General features: G+C 35.0%; 1 protein-coding gene across 3 annotated transcripts in view; it reads left to right on the top strand.

Annotated features, from left to right (window-relative positions):
* Snr1 (SWI/SNF related, matrix associated, actin dependent regulator of chromatin, subfamily b, member 1) overlaps nt 1-12,460 on the top strand; it is a 131,032-nt gene that overhangs the window by 32,926 nt on the left and 85,646 nt on the right. Inside the window, exon 1 of one of the 3 annotated variants that reach the window (XM_090373508.1) lies at nt 1,737-1,812. The exons of the other annotated variants lie outside the window; for them this stretch is intronic. Within the exon in view, the coding sequence (XP_090229634.1) occupies nt 1,759-1,812 (54 nt within the window). The 5' untranslated portion in view covers nt 1,737-1,758. Of the gene's footprint in view, nt 1-1,736; nt 1,813-12,460 lie in introns of those variants that run through there. 3 annotated transcript variants of the gene reach the window in all.

Here is a 12,460-nt window from a genome sequence, read left to right as displayed (position 1 = left end):
TATTAACTTAGGCAGTTCACTGCGAAAAAAAAACATGGTGTAAAGGCACTGACCCATTCAATATATATATATATAGAAAATAAAAATAAATAAATAAAGTTAATTCAGTCTCTGTCGCATTAATACCAAGTAGTTAATAATGAGTGAAAGCAAATTTTTTGACTTTTGAACTACAGTTACTTTTATGAAGTTAAAAGATGTGCTTTTATTACTTCAGAAATATATATATATCTTTCAGAACAAGTTATAAAATCTGATTACACACCACATCAATCACACCTACACTTCCATTTGCTTTGGTGTATGTGCATCTTAGCTGGCAGAAATGTGTTAATTAGCAAACTTGACTTGCCTTTCTGTTTGAGCATGTGTAGCTGGTTTAAGATTTCATTTATTATATAAAAAAAAGCATAGGGTTTACATCTAGCTATCCACATAGCTGGACAATTTGGCTTTCTGAACAGGCTGGACAACATCAGTTGTCCAGCCTGTTCACTAATCCTTCAGACATCAGTTGCCCAGCTTGCCAGGTTAATATAAAATAAAAATAAAATTTAATTTTACATTGAATGCAAATATTAATATAAAAAGTGTTTATGGCAATTCTGTAAGATTACTCATTCATTAGGCACATTCTGAGTGTGTTTATTCTGAAGTTATATTCTTCCAATTTATTTTGTTGTTCATACTGATTATCAGCATCATACTCAGAACGATGGTGAAAAGAATGAGGGTCAATATTATGTGTACTGTTTATTGTGTAGGTACATAATTGAAGTATAAAATAAAGGAACAGGTGATTTTGTCAAAGATGCCGTGATAACTGAAAAACAAACAATCAAAGAAATGCATCATTCTCATAATGTAGTCATATTTTTTAAGTTTATACAGTAAACCCTAGCTAATCCGGATGTCAGATAATCTGGGTTGATATATGAAAATTCTGTTCACGTACTTTGAAAGACGTGGGATTTAGGAAGGCAGATGAATCACTCTCTCTGTGCAGAAAGAGAGAGAGAGAAAGAAATGGAACAAACATTACATTGTCTTGCATTTTGTTCAGTATCATTGTTGACCATGAGTTGGATGGATCTTATTGCTTATATTGCTTCATTTGCGTACTTCTTTATATGTATATACATATGTACATAAGTTAACATATTTTATATAATTATAAAAAGCTTCTACAGTGATATATTTTTATTTATTTTCATCAGCACTACCTATATCATTAAATTTTCCTTTTATTTGTGTTCTAAATTTTTTGTCTTATAGGGCCATCATTTGCTTCACTAATCCAGATTATTGCTTAATCTGGATGACCTCTTCCCCAATTACCCTGGATTAGCAAGGGTTTACTGTATTTACAAAATATATTTTTTTTAAATTGTTTTTTTTTTTTTTTTAATAATTATTATGTTATGTACCCCAAATCGATGTTTCATTCCAAAAAGATTGGTGTCCTTTTTGTATTTTAAAATGTGTTACCCTTACAAAAGAAGAATTGGAGGTAGAGAACCAAGATGACTAGTACGTTGGTTTGAGGTACAGTAGTATATTTAAGCATCTGTTAAATATTTTAAGACTTCTATAACTGTTGTAATGGGTATGAAAACAGAATAATGTCTTCATATTTATTATACTGTATAAGATTTTGTGATTAGGTTGGAAGAATGGAACAGAAATCTCCAAGACCTGCATGGTTGATAACTCTTTTAAATAAAGCTGCTGTGTATCAGTAGATGAAATGCCTCCAAAATGCTTCGTTTGGTGACACTAAACAGACCGAGAATTCCATTGAAGGTGACAAATGTACGGGTCGAGTTTCGACTTCAATTAGCATTAAAATAGTTTTTAAAGTGCATGAGAATTTTTTTTTATAATGAGTAGTTAACCATCTGAAAAATTGCTGATGGACTGAGAATTTCCTTTGAGTCATGCCAAATTTTTATTCAAAATTAAATTTTTAATTCAACAAAAAAAAAAAAAAAAAAAAACTTGAGTAATTTTGACTGAAAACCTGCATTCAGTTTATGTGGCAAGTGATTGCAAAATCTGTTCCAAAGTTGTTGAATGATGGCTTAAAGGTACTGTGCAAGGAGCTGAAAAGAAAAATGAAAATGTTGACACTACTTAGTAAAACTACATAGTGTATACATGCAATTGTGAACTGACTGCCATATAATTTTAGTAATGTGGTGTCTATCACAGATGACTTTATGCATTGACTTACATTGTTGTTGTTGTGAATTATGAACTCATATCTGTTGGGAACAGGTGTTAAATCAGTAAAAATATATTTTTTAAAATACTTATTGGTTTCATCCACTTCCAAAGAGAGACCCATTTAAAACAAACAAAAAAAAAAAAAAAAACTTAGTAATTTTCTCTAGACCCAGCAGTGGCTGTAATCCTGAACCTCCCACAAAGATAAATCCTGGGTGCCCTGCTGCACTGTACTTATAGTGGTTTTTATTCCTTTTGCTTTTTTTGAGCAAATAGCACAAATTTCACTCCAAATGGTTCAATGATTATTTTCTGTTGTGCAGTTACCTGGAACAACATTAATAAAATTGTTACTGGTTATGAAACGTAGTTATATGGCTATAACCCTGAAATAAAATATTTCAGTCCAAATGGTGTCAATGATTATTCGTTGTTGTGAATTTATCTGGACCAACATTAATAAAATTGTTACTGGTAATGAAACATAGTTATATGGCTATAACCCTGAAATAAAAATTGCCCATGTTACCCCTCACAATCATCATAAGCACTTGACTTGGAAAAAAATCAAAAAAAAATTTTTTTTTTTTTTTTTTTTTAACATTAGTGTCATCCGTTGTGAATCCATTCAGAATAGTTAGACAGTAAACCAGGCTTATTGTAAAGTGGTTGTGATTTGAATAAGGGGAAAAGTTAAAAGATGGCAGATGGTTTCTCTACCATGATAATACTCCTACACACACACACACACACACACACACACACACACTACACTCTCTGTGAATGAACTTTTCTCCCAAAAACAACTGTGTAGGAGTAAAGCTCAGTATTCACTTTTTTGCTTTTGTGATTTTTGTTGTCTTCCCCAAACTCAATATAATGCTCAAAAGGATGAAGATTTGATGGCTATTCCACAGAAAAATGTGATGGTGGAACTTAACCCACTCATAGTTGAAGAATTCCAGCAATGTTTCCAGAGGTGGCCAAAACATTGGGATCCTTTCCTATCATTAGAGGAAGTTTAAAGGGAACTGACAATACACACAGCAGTGAGACAACATTGATTAATGTTGTCTCACTGCTGTCAACAGTTCTATAGGGTGACCATGCAATTCTTATTGAAATTTTAAGTCAAATGTTCTTTATCGAAATTTCTTGTCCAACACTATTTCCTCAGAAAATGCATTTAAAGTTGAGTCAGTGTGGCAGTGCTGGTGGGAAGGACAAAGTAATAACTTGTTATTTTTGTTTATTTTTTGTGTTTTGTTGTTGTTTGCCTAGTTTAATATTGTTTTCATTTCTTTTACCTATTTATGATTATTTTTGTATATTGCATATTATGTAAATAGTTTCTCTTCTATGGTTGATTTTTATGCTATGTATTATTCACATACACAGTGACTCAGCATGAGTGATTTCAGATGTTTGTTTGTTTGGATTTTTTGCCGCATTAGCAACTAAGGCTAGTAATTTCAGAGTTCACCTTATTGATTGAAGTACGTGGGAGGGAAACTTGCCATTTGGGGACAGAATTTTTAAATTATATTATTATTTGTATCAGCACATTAGAGAAAATACTAGGGGTCAGGCAGGTTGTCCTAGACCTCTGTCAACTGAGTAGTTAACACAAGGAATGTGAATGCATTAGAATTATGGAATATCTTTTAGGCAATAGACATAGAAACCGTGACTGCATCTATATCATTAAGGAAATATAGAAATATAGAGCAAATAAAAAAATATATATATTTTTTGCTCTATTAGAGATGGTCACTTTAATAGAGCAAAAAAAAGTTGTCATGGGAAAGTTGGAGTTAACAAAAGTACTGATGCCTCCTATAGAGATATGCAAATGTATCCCCAACTCACAAAGGGGGATCGAAAGGTGACATGAGTAATCACAGACCAGTTAGTTTAACTTCTGTTCCAGGTAAAATAATGGAGTCACTGGTTAAAGATGCATTGCAGGATCATCTAGACAGGACTGCAGCAATAATTCAGACACAGCATGGGTTTGTTAAGGGAAAGTCTTGTCTGACAAATTTGATAGGATATTATGTCAACTGGATGCAAAAAATAATTTTCATATCATATACTTGGATTTCAGGAAAGCTTTTGACACTGTTGTGCATGGAAGACTACTGTACAAATTGGAGCAGAATGGTATTAAGGGTAAGTTGCTACAATGGATAAAAGGATAGTTGAGTAGGAGAAGACAGAGGGTGGTAATCAATGGGTGCTGCCCTTCGTGGACTAATGTTATTAGTGGAGTCCCACAGGGTTCGGTGTTGGGTCCACTGTTTTATATATTTATCAGTGATATTGAGGAAGGTATATTAGGCTTAGTGTCGAAGTTTGCAGATGATACAAAGGTTGGCAGGGTTGTTAATGGCAGTAATGGCAGTGTGCTACTGCAACAGGATCTAGAAAATTTGGGCAGATGGGCTAAGAAGTGGCAACTGAAGTTTAACATTGACAAATGCAAAGTACTGCATATGGGTAGAAGTAATCCCAGAGAAACGTACCAACTGTGTGGTACTACACTTAAGGTGGTAGAAAATGAAAAAGACCTGGGAGTAATTGTGCAGTCAGATATCAAGTTTTCTGAGCAATGCAGACAGGCTGCCAGGGCAGGTCATGGGGTTTTGTCAATGATATACAGAAATTTTGCTAGCAGGGAAAAGGAGGTGATTGTCCCTCTGTATTAAGACAATGGTCAGGCCACACCTTGAGTACTGCATACAGGTCTGGAGGCCTCATTTTAGGAAGGATGTAGATTTGCTTGAGCGTGTACAGAGAAGGGCAACAAGATTGGTGAGGGGAATGAAGGGATCCTCTTACCAAGAGAGGCTTAAGTTCTGCAAGTTGCAGCGGCCGGAGACTCTGCGAGGTGATCTGATTGAGGTGTGTAATGTCTTGAATGGGTTGAGCATGCTGAATTCTGATGGGATTTTCCACCTGTTCAGATTATGAACCTAAGGGGGCATAAATTCAAATTGAGGAAAGACAGATGTAGAATAGATGTACGGAAATTTGCCTTTAGCCAGCAGGTTAATTGCTGGAACAAACTTCAATCTGTCGTTGTGGAAGTTGATAGGTTAAATAAATTTAAGGAGGAACTGGACAGGAATTTGGAGGGAATGATGTGATTTTTTTTTTTTTTTTTTTTTTTTTTTTTGGCTGATGCTACATAAGCTCATACACTTGCTTTCTTGCATCACATGCCACTGCTACAACTACTACTATAACAGCTATAGAGTTTAGTTCTTTTCAGTTTAATAGTATCAGAGTAAAGGTTAAGTTGGCAAAGGTCAAGTGTGAGAAATCATGGCTGAGATAGATAGTGATTTCTTGTACTCAGGGAATTTTTCATGCATGTAAATATAAAGAAGAAAATGAATGAGATTGAACTCTTGTGTAATGGGTGGGAGACATCTTATGTAATCCAGTTTGATGTTGCTGATGAATTGAACAAGTACTCTGCATTTACAGACGAAGACCCTTCATGATGAGGATGGGCTGTGTTAGTGACACTGAGCAATATCAAATTAGTGATAATGAAATCCCAAAAGATTATTGATTAAAAATATTTTAAAGACTTAAGGCAACTAAATCTCCTAGAATTGATGGCATGTATTCAGTAATTTTGAGGGAGGTGGTGATAAATAAATTTGACTTTCACTTATGAGGGCATTATTCCTCATAGCATGAAACGGAAATAAAATTAAACCTAAAAACATAAAAGAAAATTTCATAAAAAATCAATTAGTAGTAGTAGTATTAATAGTAGTAGTGTCACGTGATACAAGAAAGCAAGTGTATGAGCTTAAGCAGCATCGGCCAAAAAAAAAAAAAAAAAATCACACCATTCCCTAACTAACTGGTATGTAATTACTTGTGTCACCCTTCAATCCCCCCCTTTGTGAATTGGGGATACATTTGCACATCTCCAGTCCATGGGGATCTCCCCTGATTCCAAAGATGCTCTCATAACTTTTGGCTAAGGGTTTGTTTAGTTGCTTTGCCGCCTCATTTAATATAACTGGATAGATCCCATCCACCCCAGGTGCCTTTCTTATGTTTAACTTCAATAATTTCTCCTCCCCTTTGCTCTCCGTTATTACAAAATCATTAAGCACCCTGCTACAATTTGATAACCTTCTGCTATTTTCAAACCTTAATAACTCCTCATGTGTGAATGTAGATGCAAAATACTCAGTTTGTTTGCTATCTGAGCAGGATCATCAACATTCGAACCATCGATATCAAGTGGACCAATCAGATTCATCCCCTTCCTTTTAGAGTTTATATAAGTAAAGAAATCCTTGCTGTTTTTCTTAGCATCCTTTGCCAAAGATTACTCGTAATCTGCCTTTGTCTGCCTAACCTCCTTTGTGACCTGATTACAGACTAGCTTATATCTTCCATAGGCTTCTGAGTCGCTTGATAATTTATATGCATCCCATGCATTTTTCTTCTCTGTCACAAATCTCATTAGTTCATTTGATAACCATTTAGACCTAAACCTTGAACAATATTTCTTAATAGGTATGAAACTTTTAGTAGCTTCCACGATTAATTCCTTGAATGCTTTCCACTTAGAATTTACTGCTGGTAACATCGTCAGTTGATCCCACTGTACAGAATTTAAAAACTGTCTGAGACCACTGTACTCACCTTTACGGAAGCAAAAACCCTTTCCTTTACCCCTCATGGTAATTAAATCTATAAGTAAATCCCACATCAGTACACTGTGATCACTGCCACCTAGTGGTTCCTTTATCTGCAAATTCTTAATACACGAATGATCACTGCTGATAACGAGATCAAGAGTATTACCCTCTCTGGTTGCCTCTCGAACATGCTGCTGCAGAAAACAATCATCCAATAAATCCACAAAAAGTCTTACGAGTGTGTGAGTGACCAACCCACAAGTTTCAGTCAATATCTAGCCAGGTGGGCAGGAGCAGCAGTGCATAGCATACGCTTCTTGATTAGACCGGGGTTCGAGCCTGTGCCCACCAAATATGGAGGATACGGAAAGGTCAGAGAATGACCACCGCATATACCCGGAGCAATATGGCCTTAGTTGCTAATGCAATTAAAAAACAAATAACAAAACAAACAAACAAACATACAAACTCATTTGCGTCATTAGGCCTATAACACACTCCTACTCTTATTTTTGCTTTCGCAATGTTTATGTCACACCAAACTGACTCAACAGTGCACTGTTCATCTATATCAACTGGGTGCACTTCTTTTGATTTTGTTTTTCTTAATTAACAGCATGACACCTCCTCCCTTCCTATCCTGTCTATCCTTTCTGTACACATTGTACTCCCCAAATTCCAATTCTGCATTCCTAATATCAGTGTGACACCACGTCTCTGATATCCCAACAATATCTGCCTTTGATATCTTGACCAACACTTCAAATTCATCAGATTTATTTTCTATACTTCTAGCATTGATATACATGCACCTATTCCTATTCACCCTGACATATCCCATATCCCCACCTGATTCACAATGACTGCCACCAGTCCCTGAAACCCCCAGAATCCCTCGCTCCACATCACTACTTATTCTAATAGAAGTTGTGCAAGAATCACCGTCATCTCTGCCTGCGGCTACTTTTAACCTTTTAGTCTGTGGATCACTCCCCAAGCTAGCAGTTTTCCAACCCACCTAACACTGCCTCGATAGCATCAACAAATATTCTCGCACCCTTTCTATTTAAGTGTATCCCATTCCTGTAGAAGCAGTCGAAGCAGAAGAAGAAAAAAATTCAACCCCTTAGCCTTGCACATTTCCTCCAGGGCCGAATTGATTGACAAGGCTCTCATCATGTACTCCCTCCTATCGGGTCTAGGCTGAATTGCAGACACTTGCAAATTTAACCCTAACTCACGACTTTTTTACAACATTGACCTGTACTTGTTAAGTAAATCTGTAGATCTCCTACTCTTAATGTCAATGGTGCCAACGTGTACAACAATATCGCCTGTTGTGCCCTTAAAAGATGATATATGCTTTACAACGTCATCAACGTTTGCCCCTGGCAGACATACCCTGGTTCTGTTCCATTTATCCTTTTTACACAATATATTCTCCGTCTCCCTGACAATAGTCACCAACAATAACTGGTTTCTTTGGGACCAGCGCTGTGTTGCCTGATGCCCAGGAGTGAGCTCTGGCGTTGAGTTGGGCAGCTGAGAGCTTGACAGGCTCCTCATATTAATTTCTTCGAGGGCATCTACCTTACACCTCAAGCTCTCATAGACGCTCAGTAGAACGCTGAGTTGATGCCTAATTTATAGACACTCTCTACACCTGGCACAAACAAAGACATTCTCCTTGGCTAGATCATGTTCTGTTCCAGAGAGTTCGGCAAACATTTCACAAGTTGCACATTTTTTTAGGCTGTGATGTGTTGGAGAATCGCCCCCCTCAATTCTCCCCCGAGTCACAGCACTCCTGCCACTTTGTACCCGTTGCTTTGCTGCTCTAGTCTGGGGCATGATATTTTAAATTAATAAGATCAATAAATTTAATTAATTAATTATCAATACTACGCTATATAGTGATGCATATTACGCTATATAATTATACTTTAGAGCTACCTAAACACAATTAAAAATTTGAATTCTACTACTCTATACAAAAACAGTGACTGCAAGATTCGAATGAAATAACGGTTTTACGTATATTAAGTAGTAATCTACAACAACTCTTTATCTAAAATAAAAATAACCAGCGTAACTATACTATAAGACTACGTATAAAGTACAATATAAAATAACAATTAGGTAAATAAAAAGGCAAACACATCGCTTTTCGCAGCCTGTAATTCACTGCTGTAATTTTTAAAAGAGTCAACACCCTCTTCAAAATTCAAAAGAGATTTCTGATTATTTGGTTTATGATGTTTTTTAAAGTATCTCCTAAACTGCATCCATACCTTTGCCTTGTATTTGTTCATGTAGCCCTTAATCTCATAAGGTTTATAGATGAATAATAAATATTGTTATAGATGAATGATAAATAATGTTAATAAGACTCAGGAATTCTGAGTCTTATTAACTTTAGTTGCCCAGCTAGACCGTCGAGAAATGGTAACTTGTTTTTTATGACCATTGGTGAAACCTGTCTCAATTACTACTACTTTAGGGTTTCACTAAAGTTAAATAACTGTAATATAGATATATTTTGCAACAATAACCAGTTAAAGAAAAGGTTAAACTTTTATTATTCTACTTAATCTTTTTATCTAACATTTTCCCAACATTTTTTTTTTTTTGTTACTGACTGGTTTTGTGATTGGGTGTGGGGGGATCATTTTTTTTTTTTTTTTTTTTTTTTGTTTTTAATGAAGACCCCAAACACAAACACGAAAGGTATCAAAGGTACCGTGCATGGGTTGAAGGAGAAGTATGGGGGGGGATGCCGGAAACTTTGCTCTAGAGACTAAACATTGGTTTCACCACTTCAAGCCTCCAATAAGCAAAGTGGTGGTATTTCACCGGTTGATGAAAGTCATCTACCACTTGTCAAGTGTAAAAAAAAAAAAAAAAAAAACAGGAAAATAAAATAATAAATAAAAAGGTAGTAATAGAATTATGACCAAGAGCATCATTAATCATTGGAATAGATAACACTTATCTTTTAATTAAAAAATTAACAGATATCGCTTATTCAGTATTCATCACTTACCAATATTATGCATTTATGTATCTTTCCTTAATAGAAATACTAGTTTAATTGTTGTTATTTAAAGAAACCCTTTAATCATAATAGGGCTTCTTTCTTTTTGAGTATTGGTATTATGTAATAATATATATTTTTAAAATATATATTTTATTTATAAATATTTAACCATATTAGCATTTGGACATAATATTGTAACAAAGTTGTGTTCGTTACCACATGTAAAGCCCTTTGGCTGTTAGTGTATAATTTAATTTTTTATTAATAAATTTTGTAATAAAAAAAATCAGTCACTAGATCTGCCATTTATTTTTTTTTGCAATTTCAGCCATTTCCATTCACATTCAATGTTGTTTATGTGTGTCACAAAACAGAGTCTTATATATATTATTATATATAATAATATAATAATATATATAAGACTCTGTTTCAAGAAAGTGTTCTTTATGTTTCTCTATTAAGTGAATTAGGCACCTCTGTAGCCAGGTGGGAAGGAGCAACAGTGCGTAGCACACACTTCTTGATTAGACCGGGGTTCAAGCCCGTCACCACCAAATACGGAGGATGCGGAAAGGTCAGGGAATGACCACCGCATATTCCCGGAGCAATATGGCCTTAGTTGCTAATGCTCCTAAAAAACCAAAACAACTACAACAATTAAGTGAATTAAATTTTTTTTCCCTTGGTTTATAATTTGATTGCAGGCTGGCTATTCATTCGATAGTATGGTAGTCTTTCTTTATTTTTTGACATGTTTTACCAAAAGTTTTTCTTTTTGTCTTTATGAATGTTAGGTGTAATAACTTTGATTTTTTTTTTCTCGTATTCACTTCTTTTTAGAAGTGAAAGTCACTTTTTATATTCATTAGGTTGCATCAGTCATATTTGGTTTTATCAGCATTAACTAAAAACAAAGACATGAAAAAAACAAAAAAAAAAACAACAACATGGAAAAGGATTAATTCTTATAGTTCATCTATTTCTTCGGTTTTATCCATGCAATCAACCAAAATTCAACTGTGAGTTTCAAAGTGCACATATTCTGCAAATATTTGTAATATTTTATGAATTCCAGTTCCATTTGGAATTTGTGGAATGTTGTTGATTTGAGGGAAATTTGCAGAGACCAAAAGTAAATTATATCAGTCGATTGCTTTAATGAGTTTGGTTCTTTCAAAGTAACTGTCTTTCAAAACTGACACTGTTCTATTGCATTTTTGCAATGCTAGTTGTAACCAGCATGGTGCCTCCTGTTTCATCTTTGGAATCATTACAATCTAAAAAAAAAAAAGAAAAGAAATCAGCATGCTTTTTTCATCTCTATAGATTGATTGCAAGTCAAAAAAGATTCATATTTTTTGCTCTTCTTATTAATTTGCATCACAAAAAGGAAAACAACTAATAGAAGTGGAAGGAGCATGATTCCATTGAAGTTCTTGAGTGGCATCACATAAATAATGAGTACAGCTGCTTGCCTGCAGAAGCAGCCAGTGAAGTGGGTTCTGATGGATTTGACACATTCTGTTTACTGCTGGTAGACTTTGCTGATGAGTTGCCCACTTACCTGTGATTGTGTTTTGCTGATATAACTTTAAATTTATATAAAATATTTTAAAGTTAAAATTTGAAATATCTGACTTTAAAATAGTGGTTTCTAGTTTGATCTTTATTATTATATTGAATAGTGTCCCCATTCTTTAATTAAAAAAGCTTTAAAAATTTATTGCTTCTGTGACTTCATAATTTATAATTGATAGTTTGTGTATAAAATCTATTGCCAGGTGGGAAGGAGCAGCAGTACGTAGCACACGCTTCTTGATTAGACCGGGGTTCGAGCCATCACCACCAAATACGGAGGATGCAGAAAGGTCAGGGAATGACCACCGCATATCCCCGGAGCAATATGGCCTTAGTTGCTAATGCTCCTAAAAACCAAATAACAAACAACAAACAAACATAAAATCCATTTCATTGTATAGTATCCTGTTTAATATCCATATGAGGTTATCCCAAAAGTAATACACACTGCACATGTGTTCCTCAGTCCATACTACTGCACAGCTGAAATTTATTGGAATAATAAGTTTAACCTCAACATTAATGTAATCGGAACACAATTCCTTTATTGACTGTTTGTGTAGAGGCTTTTAAAAATGGACGGTTACATTGCTTCATGTCAGGTTAGAGTTTCAGTGTTAAAGACAAGCAATGCTCAAGCCGATCGGGCTAGCCGAGTGGGTAAAGTACCTGCCCAGCAACCCCAAGGTCGCGGGTTCGATTCCCGCCTCGGGCTTGGATCAAAGTACTGCAAAAACCTTCGGAGGTGCAATATGGCCACAGAAGCCGATGCGCCAACAACTACCAAATCAAAAAAAAAAAAAAAATCAAAAAAAAAAAGCAATGCTCAGGTAGACTGAGAACAGCTGTAGATGTTCTATTTACCTGAAAATAGATGGATTACCTGAGAAGAAATAGTCAGTGAATCTGGAATGCTGAAATCAACTGTTCATCAAATTTTAACTGA

Source organism: Mastigoproctus giganteus, chromosome 5, assembly GCF_048544385.1.
Source record: "Mastigoproctus giganteus isolate SK-2022 chromosome 5, ASM4854438v1, whole genome shotgun sequence".
Taxonomy (NCBI): Eukaryota; Metazoa; Arthropoda; class Arachnida; order Uropygi; family Thelyphonidae; genus Mastigoproctus; species Mastigoproctus giganteus.
This window is presented reverse-complemented; position numbering and strand designations above follow the sequence as displayed.